General features: G+C 42.4%; 2 protein-coding genes across 3 annotated transcripts in view; both read right to left on the reverse strand.

Annotated features, from left to right (window-relative positions):
• Window positions 1–61: 61 nt before the first annotated feature.
• Window positions 62–8677, reverse strand: znf451 (zinc finger protein 451). Of its 2 annotated transcripts, none has more exons than XM_076285386.1 (13): window positions 8598–8677; window positions 8089–8149; window positions 7884–7955; window positions 7657–7770; window positions 7189–7300; window positions 5971–6124; window positions 5601–5727; window positions 5040–5199; window positions 3747–3894; window positions 1801–3395; window positions 1493–1567; window positions 1327–1404; window positions 62–240 (listed from the first exon to the last, which is right to left on the reverse strand). In XM_076285386.1, exons 2-13 carry the CDS (start codon window positions 8137–8139, stop codon window positions 200–202), a joined length of 2727 nt encoding a protein of 908 aa, XP_076141501.1. In that variant the 5' UTR covers window positions 8140–8149; window positions 8598–8677; the 3' UTR covers window positions 62–199. The 2 variants fall into 2 exon arrangements, with proteins under 2 accessions (XP_076141501.1, XP_076141502.1); XM_076285387.1 differs by lacking the exon at window positions 62–240 and adding an exon at window positions 249–840.
• A 7912-nt stretch (window positions 8678–16589) lies between these two features.
• ret (ret proto-oncogene receptor tyrosine kinase) overlaps window positions 16590–25189 on the reverse strand; it is a 29169-nt gene continuing 20569 nt past the window's right edge. The window contains exons 12-20 of the mRNA XM_076285389.1: window positions 25033–25180; window positions 24794–24901; window positions 24460–24674; window positions 24154–24276; window positions 23988–24058; window positions 23622–23759; window positions 22163–22262; window positions 18538–18685; window positions 16590–17527 (exon numbers count right to left, since the gene is read on the reverse strand). Of these exons, the coding sequence (XP_076141504.1) occupies window positions 17370–17527; window positions 18538–18685; window positions 22163–22262; window positions 23622–23759; window positions 23988–24058; window positions 24154–24276; window positions 24460–24674; window positions 24794–24901; window positions 25033–25180 (1209 nt within the window). The 3' untranslated portion in view covers window positions 16590–17369. The remainder of the gene's footprint in view (window positions 17528–18537; window positions 18686–22162; window positions 22263–23621; window positions 23760–23987; window positions 24059–24153; window positions 24277–24459; window positions 24675–24793; window positions 24902–25032; window positions 25181–25189) is intronic.

Here is a 25189-nt window from a genome sequence, read left to right on the forward strand (position 1 = left end):
ATCTCATTTCATGAACAATTCGCACAGGACCACAAGCCAGAGTCCCAAGAAGAAACAAAAGTAGAGCATTCCAGTTTTATTCAAAATAATTTACAAACAGCCAGACATCACCTGTACACATACCCTTGTGTATGTTTTGAACAACAACACATATAAAGAACAGCAAAAACAAAACAAAAAAATAGGGTCCTCTGCAATATTAGAACTCTTCCAGGCTTCTTCTTAAAGCTTCCTCCATTTCTGTGGAATAATAGACAAGAGTGTCTGTCACATGAATTGAGTAGTAAGAAACCAGCGTGATTAATGAATGGGCCTATACACATTGCATGATGTAATATACTGTAGCTTTAGCATCTGATATCTATTTCTTTCCACAAACTTGGGTGATTGTGCATGTGCCTTCCAGAAGCTATGATACTGATGCCACATTTGTTTATATAACAATTATATAATTATATAAACAGTTTAGACAACCAGTACAAAAATATTCATCCCTCAAAAGTTCATTTTGCCCTTCTTTTATCATATAATCATTTGATGTATAATCATTTGATGATATTGTAGTTTTCTAGGTTGATGTTTCATGTCTCCAGGTTCATGTTTAAATCTGTGATATTGGGTCTGCGAAGATCAAAGTCCATACATTTTACCGATTTAACACACACACACACGCGCGCACACACACACACACACACACACACACACACAAACACACACAAACACTTAAATTGTGCCTCAATATACCTTAACACCACACCAACCTATAAAGATGCTGTGAATGTAGCCTACAGTGATCTATTTAAACATACCTACATTGAGGTCACACTGATGCATGAACATCTGTCAGAAAAAGATTCCATAATCAGCCATTGCTAGTACTACCACAAAAAATCTTTTACACAGCTCTTCATAATGCTGCAGAATGCTCCAAGGTAGTGTCAAGGAAAATGGGTTTTGTGCTTGATATTGACGGTCCGGTCCGGTCACTTCTTGCAATGGAACATTCAAAAGTGAAAGCAGACGGTTGATCAACTGTGTTCTAAAGAATGTTTGATTCAAGTTCAGTGTGTGCTGCGAACTATTTGTTTCTGCAAAAGCCATGATGAAACGGTAAAAAAATAAAGAGAGTCATATCTTGTGGAGTTTATTTTTCCGTTTTGACAAGTAGCCGTGTAATAAGCGGGATAATGTATAGAACGCCGGTCATTATCAGAAAATAAGTCCCTTCAGGACGTAACCTGTTCGCCCTGTCGGGACTTATTTTCCGATAATAACTAACATTCTATACATTATCCCTTACATATTTGGGGGTGGGTGGGTACTCACCATTATCAAAGGGTGTGGGCTTCTTCGCTTCCTCCTCACTTAGGGCCAGGGCGCGTTTCAACTCCTCATCAGACTCATCTGTACAAAAAAGGGACGGGGACTTGGAAACGTCTCTCATAAGACATGATATATGACAGGAAAAATACAACGTCAGGTAGCTACACACCTTCATCAGATTTCTTGTCTTCTTTTTCCGAAGACACCAGTGACATGACCTGCTTCACGTCTTCATATTCTTCCACTGGAACAATAGTTAGAAATGCATTAGCTATGTGTTGACTGTTCATACGTGTTTGTATGTGTAAAATGAGTCCCTATTGGGCTGCATTTAAGGTGAGGTAAAAAAGTTTATTCACAGAAGATAATCAACCCTTCAACTGAACACAAACAGCACTTCGTCCCTCAAACTACATATTAGTTTATTGTTAAGCATAGCTTTTTTCTATTTGCTTTGGTGAACATCAAAGTCCTTACTGTGGATGTCGTTTGTTGGAGAACATTTGCCATGCTTTTCCGGGCAGATCTCCTCAGCATGCAGAATCTTGGTGCTGGTCGAGGTCGAGGCCTCGGCCGTTTGGCTGTAACTGCGGGAGCTCACACAGGGCTCTAGGGGGCAGTGCTGGGCGTGGTAGTGACTGTGGAAGGCCGGTACGTCTTCATGTTTCTCCGAACACGCCCCGCACACTACCGTGAAGGCCTTGGCTTGCTTTGGTGCGCCATGCTTCGTGTGCACGTGAGTCTTGATTTGCCCGTAGGACAGCACCTGCTCATCGCACAGGCTGCAGGCGTAACTGCACTTGCGGTCGTTGGCCATCTGCTTCATGCACCGCGTGTACGTGGCCTTGGCCTTGTCCTTGGGCAAATCCACGCTCATGCAGGGACAGAGCCGCTCAGGGTCCACATCCATCGCGGTGGCGGTGTCGACCGGCTGATCCAAGACCTGTTGATGCGCGGTGGACGTGCTGGGCTGGGGTGCGTCCATGCAATAGTAGTCTTTCCCGTGGAGGCTGGCGTAGTGCTGGAGGAAGTCCTGCTCGGTGTCGTAGAGCATGCTCTCGCAGAGGCCGCAGAAGAAGCGCGTGACGAGCTCCAGGCCCTGGTGCTCGGCGTGACAGTGGCGCCGCAGCGTGGCCTCCTTGAAGAACTTCTGGGGGCAGTGGGCGCAGGCGAACCTCTGGAAGCTGTGCGCCGTCAGGTTGCCGCAGTGCTCGGCCACCGCCGCCTCCGAGCCGAACAGGTCCTCGCACATCCGGCACAGCCACGCCTGCTTCTCGGGAGACGCCCGGCCCGGTTCAGGTCCAGCCCCTTGTCTCCTGCCGCTGGTGGACGCACTACCCGGCTGTTCTAGATCGCGCGCTTTGGCCGCTGCTTTGGCCGCTGCTGCCACTGCCACCTCCTCCTCCCTCTCCTGGTAGAACGTGTGACCCTGGTGTGCGGTGCCCACGTGAGCCATGATGTCCTCCATTCGCGGCATGTCCACCTGGCACTTGCGGCAGTGTAGCAGGAAGTTGGTCAGGTGGGCGCCGCCGTGGAAACGGCTCATGTGCAGCCGGGCGATGGACGACTCACCCATCAGCTTGTCGCAAACGCCACACTTGTGGAAGATCTGGTTGGACGCCAGCAAGTGCTGGCTCGCCAGAGCCTCGTCCGCGAACCGCAGGCTACACTCGCAGTACCACACCTTGGCCATGCCACGGCCGGACTTGCCGCCATCGTGGGAGGTAGCCGGCCTCTTCCTCTTGGCGGGGGAGCCAAACCGGCTGCCCTGTGCCTGGGGAGAGCCCGTTTCGCCCCTGACTCGCTTGGATGGCCCCGGCGATGGCGCTGCAGCCGGTGCTCTGTGGGAGAGCTGGCTCTCCTGGTAGTCGCTGTAATGCAGGATGGCTTTCTCCATGCTGCCGGTGGGCTCCACCGCGTGCTGAGTCTGCTGCCTGTGCTCGTCCATCTCATCTTGGCTGTGGAAGATCTTAGGGCAGGCGACGCAGCGGCCTCGTATGATGAGCTGCCGCATCACCTCAGCTACGGTCTGATCAGCCACAGCTAAAGCTGTCGCATTTCTACAGTGTACACTAAAAAAGACAGAGAAACACAGTGCATGGAGAGACAACAGAGACAGTCCGAGCACAACCACAACACATCAGTTAACACCTTCAGAGCAAACTTTGAGCACCAGTGATCATTTGGCCACAGGTGGTCATTTCAATTTTGTAACCGAAAAATTGTTGCTGTAACACACTGCTTGTTTCAGTCACATATGGAAAAGTGCTGTTGACAGCTTTATTCAATATGTATGGACATTGTATGCACAAATAGATAGGTAGGGGTGTGTGTGTGTGTGTGTGTGTGTGTGTGTGTGTGTGTGTGTGTGTGTGTGTGTGTGTGTGTGTGTGTGTGTGTGTGTCTGTCTGTGTGTCACTTACTTGAAGTGTGCCCGGGCCTCCATGTGTGAGGTTAGCCGTTTGTGGCACCCTGAGCATCGGATACTGAATCCCACCTCCTTGCACAAGGCTATCAGGCGGTTTTTGGCATATCGGGGGACAGGTATCGGTGTGGCTACATCTTTTGAAGCTGCACTCCAGGGAAAAGTACCAAAAACAGCAAGGTCACAAACAAATATTTGCCTAATATACAAATCATCTTATATCTAGATCAATGTAGATAAGTGTGAACTCATTTGTGACCCTGCAAGGCGAAACCAGTTGTTTTGAGCACAGTGCTATTTTGAGAAAATCCACGATAAACAAACGTACGGGTTAAAATGTCGATTTTCACGTTTTCGCATAATTCGACAGTATACAGTCTACACTTTCATATTGTAAACAAATTTCACAGATAAACATACGTTTTGACTGTTAAACCCTGACTTTATTTAGGTGAAGATTCAACACATTAGCAGTCATTCCCTTTGTCCACACCGCTATAAGGTTTTACGGTAGAGCTAAAATGTACTCATTACTTAATGTGTCAGCTCTCTATCTTTCTTGGCAGATGTAACCGAATATGAATGTGAAAGACTTGCCTTTCAAGACACGAACGGTCAAAAGCACGAACTATTAGAAATATCCTGGCGTCATTTTACGGACCAGGAGAAGTTTTCCATTGACGTAGCGTATTTTACAAGTAGGGCTATACACAATCATAGACAGTAAAATATAGTACACAATCTGTGTAGAACTTCCTCTCCCCTTACTTCCCCCGAAATACATGAATTATATTCTATAGTGACACCTTATGACCGTCCTAGGTATAGGGGGCAGAAAAAGACACTCACTCGGTTGATGACACTGGAGGACATAGTCAGTCATTCGCTTCAAAGTCACGCTTACGTAAGGCTAATAATAGCTGTGTCCTCACACTATCGCATGTGACAATTTACTTAAAAAGGTGTTTTTCTCCTCTTCTGGCGTATCGTGACAGGAGAACCATGGCAACTTTGGATGTGGTTATCTTAGCGATACTTTTTGCAATACCCTCGCAAGCTTAGTTAATGGCCGTTCATGTGGGCACAATAACTTGATTTCGTAAATTTTACCAAAGCGACTGGTTTCGCCTTGCAGGGTCACATTTGAATCTCTGCCTGTGGCATATTGTCTTTGTCTTCCACTTCAACAAAAGCAGAAGTCCTACAGTAGTTTACTCTAACAAAAACTATAGGCTAAAATCATTATGAAGCATGGCGGTAGACGGTAAGACGGTAAACCATGTGTGCTCACCAAAGCCTTTAATGCACTCGGAGAAGTGATCTTTCTCTGCCATATGCCGAAGGCACTCATCCCTTATGTTAAAGAGGAGGCAGCAAGTAGGACAAGCAAAGCATGCTATTTGCTGACAGGTCTGAGAGCTTCTATGACTCCCGGGATTGGAAGAGGATATCTGAAGGGATCAGAACCAATACACAAACAAACAAACAAACACAAAGACATTACTAAATAATTAAAAACTTGATAAATAACTAATTAAAGAGTTTCTGTAAGGACTGCCAACATCTTCACCACACCACAAAATCATATTGTCTTATTGCACTATACAAATGTAATGTAATGTAATGTTTTACTTTCAACACTATTTAACACTACAGACTGGATGCATTTCATTAATAGACATTTTCTCCTCTATATCTATATATATATATATATATATATATATATATATATATATATATATATATATATATATATATATATACGTATATATACATATTTGATTTTATATATAAAATCAAATATGTCTTGATTAAACTGAAACCTACAAAGCAGATGTAGATGGGCACATACCTTAGACTGCTGATGTGTCCTCCACGAATCTTTGGTGTCAAAATGCCAACCACAGGCAGCGCAAGCATACTGAACTGAGGGGGACCCCTTAAGAAAGATGCTCGGGTCACAAGGAGAGTGGTCAAACCTTGAAAGAATCATAAAAAATAACACTCAACAAAAATCCCAACTCGTCTTAAAGTGTCTTAAAGAAGAACTCCTGCCATTTTTCACATATATCTCGAGTACTGTCGAGACGAAACAAAAGAAAACAATTGGTTCTACCTAGCTCGAGTTGCTGCAGCCCATAGCTTAAGCCCCCATTTTCATGCACCCAGAGTGTAGCACTGTAGCTGCCTGGCTACATAACAGTAATCTTAACAGCTCTGACCTTATGAGGTGTCCCTCGAGGAGAGCTTTGTTCTCGTACACACGGCCGCAGTTGACCACTGGGCAGGTCTGAGGACTGGCCTTGAACATAGAAGCAGAGGCCGCAGACTGCCTTCGCCATCCCATACCACTGGTAATCACTCCAGGCTTCACTCCTGTACCAAACATCAGGGGGATATTCACGCATTCATTTTCATTTCACTATTTAGAAACTCTCTGCTTCAGCATATTTGCATTTCTACTCTGTTGAATACTAATTGTATTTAAAGGTGCTATAAGCATTTCTAAGATAAAACCTTTTGTCACACACAGCTAACATCACCTCACCATCCGCTAGCTGCCTGTGCCCAGAATACACTCTAAAAAAATGCGGTCTCCGTGGACAGCCTAGGCTCCAAAAACGGCCACAAAACAACTTGGGCCAACCTTGCCCATAAAAACATAAACTGTTGCAGCAAAGCACCGACGAGATGCGCATTTGGGAGAGTTTCAATTGCACGGGAGGGAGGGAGAGGAAGTAGCGAGCTAGCTCTCTGTTTTTTTTGAACATCAACAGAAGTGACGTTACCCTGCATCGCTTATAGCACGTTTAAAGCTTAGATAATCTCAAGTGAAGCCCAGCTATCTTAACCCGTCAGCAGAATGTTTTTTTACCCAAGACTCCTGTTGTATCTCAACTGCTGTACAGTATCTTGACATGCTCTCTAGGGTCCATGACTGTTTGAGGTTACACCATTCCTCTCTCAGATAGATTTGCAATATGGTGTCAACATATACATTTACTGAGTTACCACTCATTCACACTGGCATGACAATGTTAGTGGATTGAGTAAATTGAAATCAATTTACCCCATCCCCTATACTCCTTAGCGGTTCAACAAGCTGTAAACACATTAATTATGTTTAAAGATGCTGTTTGCCAACACTATCAATTGGCAAGATTAATTGTGGTTTTATTTTGAAGGAAAATTAAAATGTTATTAATAGATGGATGTCTTTTCCATCATCAGTAACATCATCAGGGGAAAAAAACTAGATGCTTTGCTTAAAGTATTACAAAATATAAATATGCAGTCTGCCATTCTGGTGAAAAGTCAATACTTGAGGTCAACGGCAAATCAGAGACAGACTGCTGGAGAACCATGCAAAAAGTGTTCCCTATTGGCTGGTACCTTTAGGCGGGAAAATATTCTACAACAGTACAAGCAGCACATATTACCTGGCATTTTCAACCACATATCAACACAGCGCTTGGCATTGTGAGTCTCCCCGTTACTATGACTAACAGCCAGTTCTTGTCTACCATGAGCCTGCTGTGAGATCACCTTTCTCTGTTAAAAAAAGAAACACACAATAATCAATAAACAAGATTGAGATGACGTTGTTTCAAATATGTAATGCAATCTGGGAAAACCCTTCACATGGTGCAATTTTACCCACTTATGATTATTATATACCATCCTAGCAACATCCAAGATTTTGGGAGGATGATATCCAGGATTTTACTAGGGGATAGTGTCCAGAATGTTGCTAGGAATCTGATTTTCTGAAATTTCACCAAAGAGGGTTGAAACGGAGCAAAAATCCAGGATTTTTGAGTGCACCATGTGAAGGGTTTTCCTAGATCGTATCACATATACGTATAACTCATAAGCTACTCTTGAGCATACACTAGGAAAATAATTACCTTGAAGGCCTTGCATTTGTCAGCTCTCTCTTGTTTTTCTGCAGCGACTTGCCGGGCAAGCCTGTCCAAAGTTGAAGTGACCTGAGCTTTGTGCTTGTCAATATCATCCTCCATCTTTGAATTGAAAACGGAATGGAGGAAACAATGACCAGGGGGTAGAACAGTACTGGATTCTGTCATTATCCAAGGACCATACCAGTACTCACAGGTCAAATTCAAATACTCACAGGATTTTCGTCATTGTCTGCATCCTCACTGGATAAGTCAATGAATTCCAGTACAGGTCTGAGAGGACCCTCCTACATTTTAAACAGGTAGTGTGTCGTTGGTAGTTTGTTTTGGTTGTTTTAGGTCAAGTGACACAGATTTTAATTGTGACCTTCATCAGCAGAAAAGTCTACTTTATGTTGATTAAAATAGAAAATCACTTACGGATACAAACTCCACATCATCGTCATCCACATCAACCACATCCGAAGACATGTGTTTCAACCTGTCACGTGGAAGAAAACACACAGATAACTTGTATTGACTCAATGCACAACTGAGCTTATCAACTTGACGTGTTGTGGTGGTCACCACCACAAAGGTTTGTTGACGTTACAAAAACATCACTGAAACGACAGAAGAGAAGAAGGAATTCAGGAGGGCGAAGGAACTAAACACTGGCGCTTTTTATTAGCAGCTACTCTTTACAGACATGACGTGTTAATGTGCTATGAAAGAAAACTGGAAGAATAATATCCTAATCACACAAACAATTTACGTTATATTTAAACTACTGAAGCAATCTGCTAACGTTAGCTTCCTGTTAGCTATTTATCCCATGGGGCTAAGTAGGCTAGCAACTATTTTGTCTGTTTTCGTCTGTTGTGTCTATTTATTTTTTTAAATAACAGTGCAATCAACAAACGACGGATATAGTGAACAAAAAAACATACTTGCAAACGGCAACATGCACTTCCAGCTACGTTGGTAAAATCAGAGACTTTTGGTCCCTTCCTCTCCTCTCCTCTTCTACTTCTTCTGTCGAGACTGTTTTGGTTTTCGACCAAATATTTGGAGCATTACTGCCACCCTTCGAAAGAACATGTTCCTACAAGCTCCGTACCGCGTACCCCCGTAGGAATACTGTTGGAGATTGCTCAGGTCTCTGTGACTGTGTTCACTTTTTGACAGTCTGGCTATATTTTTATCTCAACCGCAGAGGAGGGGGCCTTCAAGGTCACTCTCCTCCCTACAGTTGTAGCCTATTTTTTACAGTCTATGGTTGTAACAGGCTTCGAATTTTATTCACTCTCTTTGATCCTTGAAGCTGTTTATTTTATTAAATTGTGCGCTTGAGACTGAATTTATCTCATTCACAGTAAGCATATATTTAGAGTTTCCCCAAATGTTTTGGGTAGTTATTCACCAAAGTGTACAGGCTTTGAGTTTATTTGACATTCAGCTCAAACTAATCACTCAGCATGCCTTTTCCTTTGGCTTATGTTTTTTGGGTTATTATTCCACTGTTCAGTTCAGTGGCCTTGTGTCAGGCAGTTGCAGCGTCTTATTGGAGGAGACATTCACAAGAAAAAGACAACAGGGGTATACAAAAAATTGCGATTGTAGCTTACAGCAGCCGACTATTGGGTTAAATTTATAACGTTGTGGACGGCCACCAAGCGTCTTCTGCCCCACGGTTGCGTGCGCATCTAGTTTTGTTGGTAAACGGAAACCCGTGTATATGTTTACAACTCTCATGCCCCTCCCCCACTACCACCGAGCACCCTCTCATGGAGTTTGTGCTTGTCAGTGCGCACCACACTGTTACTGACAGTCAGATCTCACACAGCCCTGCTCTGATTGGACCAGAAGAACCGGGAGCTGTGGATTTTTGCAAAACAAATAACAGGCTCTAGGTGGAGGTAGAGGTGCGGGTTTTTTTTTCTAAAACCGGCTGATTTATGTTGTTCTGTCGGAGCTTAGTGTTGGTTTCAGTGAATATGATCAAAAAAATCTTGCCAACTGCAGCTTTAAAACAGGGTTTTGTTGGTTTTTTTTTTTTACATAAGTAGGAGGTAGGGCTCACCTTCTGGGTATGGGCAGGATACATTAGCAGACTTCACAGCGATGTGATGATACACAAAAGCAGGGAAATTACTATATTATAAATGCAATCAGGAACACGACAAAAATCAAACTAAATTGGACTTTCTTTGTTCGATCTCACTGATTGTCGAGATTTATTAAGATACAAACTTTATTAATCATGTCTGAATGACTACCGCCCAGTAGCCCTGACGTCTACAGTGATGAAGTGTTTTGAGAAGCTTGTGAAAAACATTATCTGCTCATCCCTCCCTGCCTCCTTCGACCCCCTCCAATTTGCTTACAGAGCCAACAGGTCTACAGAGGATGCCATCTCAAACCTCATGCACACCACCTTAACTCACCTGGAGGAGGGGAATGGGAATTATGTGAGGATGCTGTTCATTGACTTTAGTTCAGCATTCAACACGATAGTACCTCTCACCTTGGTCACAAAGATGAAGGCCTTAGGACTGAACACCACCCTGTGTCACTGGATATTTGACTTCCTCACCAACCGTTCACAAGTGGTTAGAGTGGGGGGTCTGACATCTGACTCATTAACCATCAGCACTGGTGCTCCCCAAGGCTGTGTTTTGAGTCCACTGCTGTACAACATCTACACACATGACTGCAAAGCCAACAGTAGTCATACCTCCATCATCAAGTTTGCAGATGACACAGTGATCTTGGGCCTGATTAGTAACAACAATGAACAGCTCTACTTGGATCAGGTTGATGAGGTGGCACAGTGGTGTCAATCTAACAGCTTGACACTGAATATCAATAAAACCAAGGAAATGGTAGTGGATTACAGAAGGAAGCAGCAGAACTACAGTTACACCCCACTAACAGAGGCGCACCTTGTCAACAGGCAAACCAAGCAACTGCTTGGAGCCCCGAGCCGCTAGGGGGCCCCGACCTGGTCTCAGCGCGTTTGCGGGTGGGTCAAGCGAGAATTTCGTCGAGATTGAATGATGTATTTTGCGTGCTCCTGCCCTGTTGTACAAACAGTACTTGCATTTGTAGGCCCTATGCTATGGCCTTATGAACAGAGGATCTGTGTTCAAAAAAGTTCAAAGAATCCGCACATATTTAGGCAACTGTGGTAAACGTCAATCGAGGGTGCAGTGATGACGGATCAACATAGGATTTTGGCATTTAGCCTACTCAATGAAGCTATAGTAGGCTAATGTTAATTGGCAGAAAGATTAAACATGGTTTGCTACATCTATACGACAGTAAACTTCAGCTAGCTAGCGGCAGTTAGTTACAACTAGTTAAGCAAAGAGATGGTTAACGTTATGTTTGTATTAGGGCTGTCAGCCATAACATGTTAATCGCGATGCAGTAAGGACCAAGCATACTTTCATTTCCGTTAATTTGTTAGATTGCCCGATTGACGCAAAGTGCGTCAAAAAACACACCCTTTCTTCTTTGTTACATTGCTCCGGAACTGTTCATTGCAGCGAGATAAACCTTTTATTGCGTGACAGAGCAGAAGTGGGGCTTTCCAACGAGACTACGCACGTGTCTGTACGATCAAGTATGAAAATAAAAGAAAATCATGAAATTAAATCAAATTGCATCATATTATGTTTTTGTGGCAAAGCATGTTTATAATCCAACGCTATCGTGTGTTTCTCTTTGGCAGCGGTTCCCAAACTTTTCCCCCCGCGTACCACCGCCTACATTCCGACATAAACACATAAAAACGTAACGCATTCTATAACCCCCCCCCCCCCCCCGCGTTGACCATATTTGTCCGTTTCCCGGTTTTAGGTGCGTGCATTTGGTCAGTTAAAAAATTATGAAAATTAGCCTGCATAGTAGCCTAACTACATCCACATACAATATCTTATAATAGGCCTACAACAACGCATGACAAGGATGTATTCGTTTGGACAACATTAGGCTATACAGCCTATGGCTAAACTTAGGCTACCTTTAGTTTGTTAAATGTAAAGCCTAGCTTCATGTTACCTTTCTTGCCCATCTGAAATAACTCCTAGCTTTGCTCCTTCCCTCCTTTCTGTTTCTGTTGTTTTCAAAAACCTGTTATATCCGCGAAACTTTCCCCCCACGGACCATCCAACGCATTCAAAAGTAACGCATTCTATTAGCTATTCCAGGCGTCATGTTTAATATAAACTGCCCTTTTTTTGATGAACACATACAGAGTTTATAAATGATATCCTTTAATTTCATGTTTCCATATCATTATGACCTAATTCGAAATAATGTATTTATTCATGAATTAATTACAAAACATTTAAAATTTTCATTTTATACCTGTCCGCCATAGCCCTTTTCATCTCGCGTACCCCCTAGAAGCAGCTCGCGTACCACCGGGGGTACGCGTACCACAGTTTGGGAATCCCTGCTCTATGGCAAAGCATGTTCATGATTCGGTTTTGAGATCCTAGCAAATTCCTGCATGGCATCCAATTCAAGGCTCACATTGCATCCTAATTTGTTCAACAAAGAAACCCCTTTTTTGCCTCTACTTTGTTCATGGCAATGCAGTAAAAAGATGTTGTACAGAATCATTATGAGTGCATACACCATGCACTCAAAATGATATTTTGTGAGATACATGTCAAAATATAAGAATTTTTATAATACGCTTTTTGTATTTTTATCATTTAACATAATAACCTAATGGTGATATAACATAATGGTGATAACACTTGTCGGTAGGACCCCCTTGGAATTTTTGCTTGGGGCCCCCACAGACCCTAGAATCGCCTCTGCCCACTAATGATCAGCGGGCAACCTGTAGAGAGAGTCACAAGTTTTAAATACCTTGGTGTCCACATTACTGAAGACTTAACATGGACTGTTAACACTCAACATGTTCTGAAGAAGTCCAGACAACGACTCTACTTCCTTCGTCAGCTAAGGAAATTCAAAGTTTCTACATCCATCATGAAGGCCTTCTACACTTCAGCGGTTGAGAGTGTTCTAACTGGTAGCATCATCACCTGGTATGGGAACTCCACAGTTAGAGATTGTAGTACTCTGCAGAGAGTAGTGCGCTCAGCTGAACGTACTATAAGAACTCAACTCCCTGCTCTACAAGAAATCTATTCCAGAAGAGTACTCCTAAGAGCCCAAAAGATTCTGAAGGACTCTTCTCATCCTAACAATGGATTATTCCTACCGCTGAAATCAAGAAGACGCCTATGTAGTCACAAAGCCAGAACTGAGAGACTCAGGAGAAGTTTTTATCCCCAGGCCATCCGAACTCTGAACTCACACTATACTGACTTTGCACACATTCACTCCTCAGCACTCTCAAACATTTCCCAACTCTGAACTTACACCATACTGACTTTGCACTCATCCACTCCTCAGCACTCATGACCCCCCCCCCCCCCCCCCCCCCCACACACACACACACACCTACATGACTTTTAGCACTTTTACATCCCTCTCCCTATGCTGCAGACCTTTTATTTATTTTCTTATTCATCACACGTCAAAACACACACACACACACACACACACACACACACACACACACACACACATATCTGACTTTCTCCAACTTTTGCACATCTCTATAGAACTTTTTATTTATTATTTTTGATTTCTCCTCCATCTACCCATGTCCTTGATTGCCTAGCCTTTCTGTCCCCCCCCCCCCCCATCCCCAACACACACACACACACAAAAAAAAAAAAACACACACTCTTACATCATCACTGTCATCACCTCACATACATACAGCACACTGCTTGCTACAGTAAGCCTCCTCTACATACTTGCTGCACACTGCCCCCCCCCCTCCCTACATACACAGCACATTGTCTTCAGGATCTTCTCCAACACACATCCTCTACTTACTTACAGCATACTGCCCCCACCTACCCACACACACACTATACACACACACACACACAGTCACTGCTTCACTCCCCTCCCGCCCACACACACATCTTCACTGTCATCACTCACATACATCATACTTGCAGTACACTGCCCCCCCCCCTCTCCCCTACATACACAGCACATTATTTCATCAGGAAGCTTCTCCAACACACATCCCCAACATACTTACAGCACACTGCCCCCCCCCCCCCCACATACACAGCACATTGTCTTCAGGATCTTCTCCAACACACATCCTCTACATACTTACAGCATACTGCCCCCACATACCCACACACACACTACACACACACACACACAGTCACTGCTCCACTCCCCTCCCGCCCACACACACATCTTCACTGTCATCACTCACATACATCATACTTGCAGTACACTGCCCCCCCCCCCCCCCCCCTCTCCCCTACATACACAGCACATTATTTCATCAGGAAGCTTCTCCAACACACATCCCCAACATACTTACAGCACACTGCCCCCGCCCCCCAATACACAGCACATTGTCTCATGAGGAAGCTTCTCCAACACACATATTGCACACTGCCCTCTCCCCACATACACAGCACACTATCCCATCTCCCTTGTCATCCCCCCAACACACACACCAAGACCCTTGGCAGTTGGGTTAGCCCCTTGAGCCGTGGATATGCCCAAGGTTTCTTCCTTGGTAAGGGAGTTTTTCCTTGCCCCTGTTGCTCTTGGGTGCTCCTTGTTGGTGCCCCCCCCCCCCCAATCGCAATCCTCCCCCACCTTTCTTATGCAGCCCTTGCCACTTAATCTACTAAACCCCTCTTCTACTGCACTTTTTACCCCCCCATAAATGCACAAATAGGCTGACACCATACTTAATTTCACTGCATTTCTTACTTCCAGTAACTATATGCATGTGACAATAAACTTCCTTGTATCCTTGTATCCTTGTATCCTTGTATTATTAACATTAACTGTTACAAGCAAGCAAGCTAATTGTGCTCAATTGCATTCTAATCTGTTTGGTTATACTGGTCAGAAAGGCCTCCAAGGGGTAGGACTAAGACACAGAGGCTCTTGAGTGGAAAAAGTACTGCCTTGGGAGGATGCCCCACACACCTGACAAACAACAACACACACACACACACACACAGCAGTGACGTTGAAGACATATAAATGCTTTGGGGTGTCTGAATTGTTTCAAAGCCGTATTCTCTTATCAACAGTTCATGCAGCTGCCAAGATTTGTCTGGCTTCTTCTGGGAACCTTTCATGTATTAGTAGTCAGGAGGATGCCATTCATCAGCTTGCATATGTCCTCTATAGACAGCAGGTCCGGCGTGACGAGGGTTAGGGTAAATCACCTGTGGAAGGCCTCTGGACAGCGGGGGCCAGGCTGAGAAGTCGTTTGGATGGGGATAATGGTTATGGTAACTCTGAGCGTGGTGGTTGTTTGCAATGGAGACTGTTTCCACAGGTCCTGCATTTCTCCCTTGTTGTCTCTCCCCGTGCCGTACCCATCTCTGGATCTGTTTCCTTAAGTTTCCATGTCTTGGTGTCTTAACAGGGACCATGGATCGTCACAGAAGTAGACAGTAAGTATAGGCTGCTTCATGATATAAATTTAATTTGAAATGTATTGATGACTGTGTTGGCCTCAACAAGGAAAGGTTTGGGTGTGATTTATAAATCAGAAGTTGTATAGGCTGTATAGGCTAGACCTGCAGGCACATTGTCATGGGTTAATGTTGCAATCTATTTAAAAAGTAGTATCCCCACAATATCCCCACCTAATATCTTTGTGTATGCCACATGGATCCCTCTGTACATATAGCCCACACGAATCCCAAATGGACTTACACACACACATGCAGACACACATATGCCCATACACAAACAGACACATGGCAAGTAAGCACTCGTTCACTAATGCTGTGCTTATAGGCCTGACATTATTCTCTCACTGATGAAAAGAAAACTGTTCCAGTGGAGTGCTTATTTCAGTTTGCAGACTTAGAGATAAGAACTCCTCATCTCTCTCTCCCTCACACATGCAAGAAAACACACACACAAAGCCTACTCACACATGCATTCTCTCTCTCTCTCTGTCTTTCTCACTCTCACTCCGGAACTTCTTACATGATCTGTATACCTGGTGCTGGCTGAATACACAGACAATCAGTTTGTCATGATTTAAGATAGAGATTTTAGTGTTAGTGTTCTTTTTATATCACTAGTAGCATGTGCGTGTATTAGCCACACATGTCAGCCATGGCAAACTTGGATGACAAAATGATGAACTGAATAGGCCTTTGTAAAAAAAAGGAACTGCGACCTAATTTGTTCAGCATGAATGAATGAAAGAGCAGTTGTTGAAATTTGAAATCTTGCCATCCTCACCACAAGCGTAACTAAATACGTGTTTTACCACATTATAATACCTTTGATGCCATGTATTATACTACTTTATGCAATCACCACTCCTTGAATTACTTGCAGGCTTTGAAAGAAAACTGCAAAGCAGGGGTGTCACTAGACCCAAAACTCTACTGGGGCATGGTCCGATCTAATGATAATAATAATAATCTGCCAAAGACCTATAAAAACCTTAACTTATTTACTGGGGCACAGCAGTTCAGTACTAGGAAATGTGCCCCAGAAAAAAGGGTCTAGTTACACCCATGCCACAAAGAAATGTACTCTTACCAATTTAAAATATACACCACAGATTCCATATCCACTGAGCTTACACAGCTGAGTGAGCTGACAAAACGGACCCTGAATTTATTTGTCAACAACAGTGACAAAGTGAACACCAAGAGGAAGCGCTTAATTGTTTTTACTGGGGTAGGCTAATCATGTTACACTAATTCATAGGGGAAACAGGGAAACATTGTGATATCAAACCCTCAAACTCCACACGAAACCAAAGCAACCTATGTTGGAACATTTTTATTGATGGTAACATAATCATGTTATAACAACATAACTGGTAATCACACTCATTGGTCTGTTTTTGCACAAATAATGACACAGAGAAGTCAACAGTAAATCATAGCATGATACTACAATGGACACGCCAATTATCTACAGGTTCAGACACATCCTTAATAGAGCATGTAATGACAGTTTTTCACAAGTTGAGGAAATTATTGAAAAAAGTATCTTTGGCAAATCCCATCTGGAACATTTTTTAAAAGAAACATCAACACATAAGAAAAATAAAGAATTTCCCTTCAATATAAACCTGTCATATGCTGTAGTTGATTTGTTTTTTTTGCACCTTCTCCAGATGAATGCTGCGTCAATTCTTCTCTCATCCACACACAAAATGTTGTAAAGGAAGTGATGGAAAAGACACTCCCTTTCATTCCTGGGCTGGAAACTAGATCTTCGTAGTCCTAAACAGTTTTATTATTTAAACTGGAGGATATAATAGAAGCTGCACAGGCACTTGAAAGACATTAAGTTGGACACTGAACCGTGAATACAGTCATGCAATAATACAAGATGGCCGACAGGACCTTGAGGTAACAAATGACATACCAAGGTGCTGCTTGAAGCATGGCACAGTACAAGAGTTTCCAGCCATCTGGCTGCACACTGTAACCTCCATCTTCATTTTGAATTGCTCGTGCAACAGAAATAAAAGGGAGCCACCTTTAGCATCAGGGAATATATGTACACATCATTTTCTTCCAATATATATATATATATTTATAAATATACATATCTGTTCAGTTGTTTGAGTCTTTTCCATATTCTGTTTTTGCTTTTTAACTGTCAAGCTTGTCCACAATTTTTGCAGACGTAGGCAAAGCCATCCAGTTTGCATAAACACTATCATTCGCATATCTTGAAAAGACAGGGTTAGTGCCATCAAGTCTGTTGAGCTGTACCGGGCTCCCCTCTGGCCAGTTGGGGTATGACATGCCTAAAAACGAGAACATATCATTTGTCCGCACGGAGGGTGACTGGCATGTAGAGTACAGACAGTAAGGCTCTCAACAAAATATCTGATTAAAGTGGACTTAATGGTGTGTAGGACAATGTCTTGTCAATTGGACTAAAGAGGTGAATAACCTGATGTGATTGCAATCGCTACATGTGGGCAAAAGAGATATCATTTTAAAAACTATACGGGTAAGCACTATGTAATGTAAATCTGCCATGATTTCCTTGTTTTAAACATGCAAGCTCAATATAGCTCACTCAAATGAGGCTTGCAGTGGAAGACTAATCACAAGAATTGTGTCTGATATTATTGCTAAATACATTTAAGGGCTTACGACTGATTGTTTCTAGATTTTTTCTGAATTTGTTTTTTGTTTACGTTCATATTCAGAAGAATTCAGTTGAAAAGCCTTACTGTTCCTCTGTTCAGCAATGCAGAAACCATATATACATTTAATCACTATGTACAAAAAGGTACAGAAATCATAGGACAGTTTGTAATCCAAACCAAATAAATAACTGACTTACATAGGACCTGTTTCGAATGTATTCCTTTTTATATTGCAGATAAGTATTCTAAAATTAAAATAAAAAATTGCATATGGTGGTGATGTCATAAAGGTACTACTGCTGGCATGAAATATACAAAATAAATATTAAGTAATAATAATTAAAAGCCACAGTCCATTTAACCAGTGCAAATAATAAAAATGTTACAGTTTCCAAAATGTTTGTCACTGTTACTTTATTAAGCTTCGCGTACATCAGAAGCAGGTCCATGTTAAAATTAGACAGCCGATACTCCCCTTCACATATCAAAGACAATCAAAAAGTTTGTCACTAAAGACTGAAGATCACTGTTAGCATGCCACCACTATCACCACGGTTACCACCCACTCCCTACACAGAGCCAAGCACAAATTGCCAGAAAAAAGACAACTCGTGTTTTTTTCTGTCACTAGAATCGAGTAAATGCATGGGAAATTCTACCATAGAGCTTGTTTTCAATCCAAGTGGAAGGGAGGTTTCGAGGGAGAGGGGCGTTATTACAGTCCACTAGTGGTGTATCCTCCTCGGAGAGTGCGTCGTCGTACAGGAGCGCGTCAGCCGGCGTGGATGCCGCCAGGTCTAGGTAATCCTGATGGGGAGAGAGAGGAACTTGGTTATCAGTGAGGCTCATTGATTGACCAGTTGTAATGGGAGTATTTTGCTCTCCCTTAATTATACTGTGTTGTTTTTTGTTGTTGACAAATAATAATTATAGCCTAATAATAACTCAACGTGAAGCTCTCTTGATGCACAGTCCAAGGCTGAGGTTGACTAAAAGTTAAAGTTGACAGGTAATGAGCAGACACTTTTATTCAAAGCCACACAGACTTGCAATGGCAAGTTCAGGAATTGAACCCAGGTTAATAAAATTGTCAGGCAGTGATGTTACCACTGCTCCATGCATGCCTGCTAACTATGGTGGACTGTGGTAGTTGTAGAGTTGAGGGTCTAGGGATTTTGGCGTTAAAATGTCAGGCTGCTTGGTCCAGATCATCCTGATAGGGAGATGACAGTTCATCATCAGTGATGCTAAAGCTGTATTCCGACATGAAAAGACTGTCCTTAGGAAAGCAAAATTAGAAATGAGATTTCACCTGTTTCTTCTAAGGGACCCTTAGGAATAAAAGGCAAAATAGAAATAGTTTGGGAGGAAAATCATAATATTTTGAGATCTTAAGTTGAACTTAAATTAGACTTGGGCTGAGGCAAGAGCAGGGCTATCTCTTAGCTGCGAAATCTCACAAAGAGCTTTAATTGCCACGAGACAAATAAAAAGACATTTTCGAGACAAGACATTTTCCTTTGGGGAGAGAGCAACTCAGTTAGGCGGGGATCACATTAGCTAGCGGCAAGCAGCAGGTTTCCTATTGTTCTCTATGGTTCGGCAGCGGAACGGAGGCAACGCTGGCATAACGCTAGCATTGAACAAGCTGAGTGTTGAACTTGGTTCAACTTTCAAAGCGCAACGCGAGCGTATTCAATTGACAAACCGTTTGTGTTGCTTAAGAACGAGATATAACTTGTTATGGTCTGAGCGTTGCATTACGTTTGCCGGTTCGGCAGTGGAACGGTGGCAAAGCTGGCATAACACTAGTATTGAACAAGCTGAGCGTTGAACTTGGTTCAACTTTCAAAGCGCAACGCGAGCGTATTCAATTGACAAACCGTTTGTGTTGCTTAAGAACGAGATATAACTTATTATGGTCTGAGCGTTGCATTACGTTTGCCGGTTCGGCAGTGGAACGGTGGCAACGCTGGCATAACGCTAGCATTGAACAAGCTGAGCGTTGAACTTGGTTCAACTTTCAAAGCGCAACGCAAGCGTATTCAATTGACAAACCGTTTGTGTTGCTTAAGAACGAGATATAACTTATTATGGTCTGAGCGTTGCATTACGTTTGCCGGTTCGGCAGTGGAACGATGGCAACGCTGGCATAACGCTAGTCCACATCATCTATTATGACGTAATCATGCAGATCTGGTAACCCGTGCAGATCAGGTACCCACACTAGCATTGAACAAGCTGAGCGTTGAACTTTGAACGTTCAACTTTCAAAGCGCAACGAGCGTATTCAATTGACAAACCGTTTGTGTTGCTTAGGAACGAGATAAGACTTATTATGGTCTGAGCGTTGCATTACATTTGCGATGAGAGACTGTGAAATATTAATATAATTCAGCTATTATAGATGAAATAACCACTGGTGGTGTGAAATGTTGTGCGACAATGTTACAATTATTTCAACATTTTAGGCAACAAGCGACAGGTGATGAGCATATCAGCAGTGTGTATTTATGGGGTGCTGATTGTAAAAATTTGATTACAATTTTTTAGCTGATAAATTTTCAAGATTTAGCGCATTCTCCTCACATTTGAGACAGAAATTCCTGTAAAACAACATGTTATATGTATTTGTCAACAGTATGTTTAAATGTAAAAAATACATGTTAAATATTCTATATATATGTTATATCTAAATCTAAATGTTACATTTCTATCTAAATGTTAAATGTTAAATCTAAATCTTAAATGTATATCTAAATGTTAAATGTTATATCTAAATGTGTCGGCAAGTGTAAAGCTAAATATTTAAAAAATATTCAAATCCCCAAGGAAACCACGCCCACTGCAGTGGCTTCAAATCGCGCGGCACCAATCGCACGGTTAGATATGACATTTATATATAATAGTATTTAACATGTATTTTTTTACATTTGAACATATTGTTGACAATTACATATAACATGTTGTTTTACATTAATTTCTGTCTCAAATGTGAGGAAAATGCTTAAAATCGGAACCCCATATGTATGCAGCTTCAGGCTGACGATAGTGGTTGTAGAGGTGAATTAACTATGTGGGTCTTTTGGAGTTAAAATCTCAAGGAGGAGAACAAGTTCAAAAGAAAATGTGTGCATAATGTCCCTTAAAACTGATTTGGAGTGGCTAATTCATTTTTGTGAATGTTGTGTGTGGAGAGGTGGGGTGGAGAGAACTTAGGGCTGTATTTTGGGTCACCAGCGCATGGCGTAATATTCGTTATTCACCCGCGGAAAGTTGAATTCGTTATTTTGCACATTTATTTTTTAAGCATTGCGCCCAGGGGTGTGGCAATTAACAACCTAGGGAGGGACCGGGCGCGTTGTCTAAAAATCGCTATCATACACCACCTAAACCTGGTCAGAAGTCAATGGCGAGTTGTTCATATGCTATTTTAAGCAACAGTCATATTGGCAGGTGCACGCACCATCCTTCTATCATTCATGAACGCACACCAGCGCACGTCCATGCAAAGCATTACAAATTGCACGATTACAATGGGAAACATAATTAGAATAAAGATATTACGAAATACTGTACATCTAATGATGATTAGTTATTCACCATCATTTGCAAATTGGTAATGACGGTTAAAAGTGATTAGGGGAGAGGCGAGAGACATGTATGGAGCACAGCTGAAGAAGCACTGTCACGAGATATAAGCAACTCCTCTGCAGGATAAATGTTGTTTTATTCAGTCATTTGAGCAACATTAGGGTAAGTGTTGCTTTTTCCAGCCTATGTTTTCGATGGTAACCCATTGTCAGTCAATAGTGAAAGTAACTGCATATAACTGTCTTGTCGTTGATGACTGACTCCTTGGTGAAGTTAGTTTCACTTTGCCAATGAGTTCAAATAATAGACGAGTGCATACTGTATGCGTGAGGGCTATGCTAGGTTTTAGTAAAGCATGGTTTAAGAATGACTATTCTATACGGTCTTGCAAACAGCCTCCTTCAAATGCGCCGTTGAATGCCAAAATACCGATGCATTTATTTGACATATCGCGCGTTGCGCCGTTAAAGGGAATGACAGATGTCATTCTCATTGGTTTAAAATGATGTTACGCCCCAAACACACCCATATGACTGATTAAAAGACCTAGGAACACCTTGTTACGCCATGCGCTCCACTTTTGATAACGAAACCCCTCCCAATGTGAACTGGACATCCTACTAAATTTGAATAGACTTTTGACGAGTGACGATGCACTTTAGAATGTCATGATAGGGCCCTTGATCTTACTCGGCTCTTCACCATCATCTTCTCCAACTCCTTGCTGATCTCTGAGAATGTTGGTCGTTTGTCTGATTCCTGTTTCCAGCATCGGAGCATCAGATTGTACCTTTTGGAGAAAAACAATGACTTCAGTCGCATGCCACAATACAGGATGTTTGCATGACTGGATGTTTATTCATGACTATAAGGAAAAGAGTGCATGGATAACTGGGAGGCTACATCGGGCACGTAACTAAAGTGTTCTGTTCGCGTAGCGTCTGCTGCAACAATTAGCTTCTACTAATGGAGCTGGCTACACCAGACGTAATAGCGGCACGTACAGTACGTTCGAAAAAAATAGACCAGGGCCCACTTCCCCGAAAGCATCTTAAGCCTAAGAGCGTCGTAAAGTCCCTCTTACGAACGTCTTAAGATTTGCCGACTGTTTCCCGAAACCATCGTAGCTTAAGAGCGTCGTGAAAACACTCGTAGATCTACGAGTGCTCCAGAGTACTCGTTACCGGCTAAGAGCGTCTTAACAGTACTTCTCACTGAGGTCACCAACAGGACATACAGAGGAATTACAACTTAGAATACATAATCCAACTTACGTTCCCATTCTTTATTGTGTTTACCTGTGATGAATCAGATTTTAGCGTGCAAAATAGCCTACATTTAATGGTCATAATAATGTGATGAAAAGCGGACAAAAATGCAATCAAGTTATGAAACGAGACGTTGCCAGAATAGTTTGACATTATCTTTGCTAAGTGAATATTTTATTAGGCCTATGAGGTAAAAAGCAGAGAAAGCAACATGTGGTTTAGTCTGTAGCCTACTGCATCAAAATCTAAGCCTACACATTTCCTCTCTTTCTTACTCGACTTCTTTCTTATCTTCAAACGTGTTCTTAAGTGATACCGCGAAAAATTATTGCATGGTGCAACAATCTAATCTTAAATTAATTACAATTATTTATGTCTCTGTGTGGTACACAACCTAATTGGGATGCTTACATGCAGATGTCAAAGTGTTTCTATTGGTGTGAATGAATGTGTAGATCCGAAGTTTAAATGGTAGGCCTATAGCTGTGACGTGCAGTCACCTGACATCACCGTCAAATCAGAGGATATTTCAGAACTATCAACGTGGACAGCTCCCCTTAAGAGCATCTTAAGAGCAGTGCACGCGCGTTCACGCTACGAGCATGTTCGGGAAACAGTCGGAAAAACCAAACGAACGATCGTAAGATGAATCGTAGAAAACCCTCTTAAGAGCGTGTCTCCGTCGTTATCGGGGAAGTGGGCCCAGTCTTCCAATAACTATTTTTATTTCACGCGACGGAGCACTTCAGTTGTGCACCCAGTGTAGCCTCCCTGTTAGACAACAAGTGAATAATATGTAAGACTATTTAAAAAGTTATTCATAATGTGTACAAGTGATACACTGCATGCACAAGTAAATGAGTTTAGAATAGTGAACATACATTTCTTCAGAGCAGTTTTCTGGTTTCTCCATGCGGTAGCCTGTCTTCAGAAGGTTAAAGAGACGCTCAGGTGCAATGCCTGGATAAGGATTTCCTCCCAGAGTCATAATCTCCCACAGGAGAACACCAAACGACCAGCTGGTGGGAAAGTAATAATATAAGATCATGTTAACGGCTGATCACCTGTACTGTTGAGATATGTTGCAATAATCACGGTAAGCAAAGGTTTATATTTTTTCATTTTGAGTCCCTGGTAACCTATTAACCTTAAATGAACCATAGCTAAGTATAAATATAAATAAGGCATATATAATTACGTATACGTATTTGTTGTTAAACGTTTTGACAGCAACAGTTTGTACTCACACATCACTTTGGGTTGTGTAAATATGATCAAACAGTGACTCTATGGCCATCCATTTGACGGGAATGCGACCCTAAGAAAAAGAGGAAATAAAACAAAATAATTAAATGTAACTGATTATTTTCTTCAGTCTTTATACTGATGAATGAAAAGATTAATAAATGTTACCTTGCTTCTCTTAACATAGGAGTCTTCCTCATACACGTCTCGTGACAGACCAAAGTCTGAAATCTTCATCTTCCGCCCCTCTGCCACCAGAACATTTCTTGCTGCAAGGTCCCTGTGCACCAGCTGCAAAGCAAATGTCGGCAAAGAAAATACAATTTGTCAGAGAGCCCTCTTTACATTCTAAGTGCAGCCTCAAGTGGAACACAGTTGGCATTGAATAAAACATAATTCATCTCAGTAAAACAAGACATCCACTCCTACCCTCACTATAACAAAGTTATTACTCAAACGACTCCCTATACGTACCTTCATTTCTGCCAGGTACTGCATGCCTCTCGAAATCTGCCAGGCAAAGGAGATCAGGTCGCCCATGGTAAGTGCCCTCTCGTCTGGGTTTTCCAAGTAACTGGAGTTACGATTGGCATCGTTGCCCATGTAGCTGGGGCCCACCTTACGGCTCTCTCGCAAGAAGTTACGCAGGGACCCATACTTGGCATACTCCACAATCAAATACAGAGGACCTGAAGGCATGGCAGGAACAGAAGCCCAGCATACAGATTTGAGCAACAAAAGCGTGGTCTGAAACTTTTGATCAAGGTCTGGGGCTAAGAAAAGAAAAAAGAGGTTGATGAAGTCTTACCATCTTGGCTGCAAGCACCGTACATCTTTATGACATGTGGATGGTTGACCTGCTTCAACAGGGTGAACTCAGACAAAAGGTCACGCAGTTCACTGTGAGAGGCATTTTCTGAGGAAAACAGAGAAATGACACGTTATAAAGCAAGATCGAATTGTATTAATACCAAAGGAAATTACTATATTGTTCCAGAGATCACTTATTACAATCTAACCTATTTTGTGTTGATAATTTGCTCTTACCTTTCAACATTTTAACAGCAACAGTCGTGTATCCAGCTTTCCCCTTCAGTCGGAAGGCTGTTGCTTTCACCACCTTTCCAAACTCTCCTTCCCCGAGAGTCTTACCCAGCACCAAATTCTTACGAGGGAACTCCCATTTTGGATCCTCCTGATGGCA

Source organism: Alosa pseudoharengus, unplaced genomic scaffold, assembly GCF_046254945.1.
Source record: "Alosa pseudoharengus isolate Yale_2024_CS ecotype anadromous, Long Island Sound unplaced genomic scaffold, YU_APseudo_1.1 YU_APseudo_1.1_scf_15, whole genome shotgun sequence".
In the NCBI taxonomy this organism is placed as follows: Eukaryota; Metazoa; Chordata; class Actinopteri; order Clupeiformes; family Clupeidae; genus Alosa; species Alosa pseudoharengus.

What these genes read in the sequence shown, in the direction of transcription:
- znf451 (XM_076285386.1), bottom strand. Translation starts at nt 8,139, where the DNA reads ATGTCTTCGGATGTGGTTGATGTGGATGACGATGATGTGGAGTTTGTA. An exon ending in CTCGAGGGACACCTCATAAG is followed by an intron (nt 5,728 to 5,970) that starts GTCAGAGCTGTT and finishes GATTCTTTCAAG; the next exon opens with GTTTGACCACTCTCCTTGTG. An exon ending in GGACACATCAGCAGTCTAAG is followed by an intron (nt 5,200 to 5,600) that starts GTATGTGCCCAT and finishes TGATCCCTTCAG; the next exon opens with ATATCCTCTTCCAATCCCGG.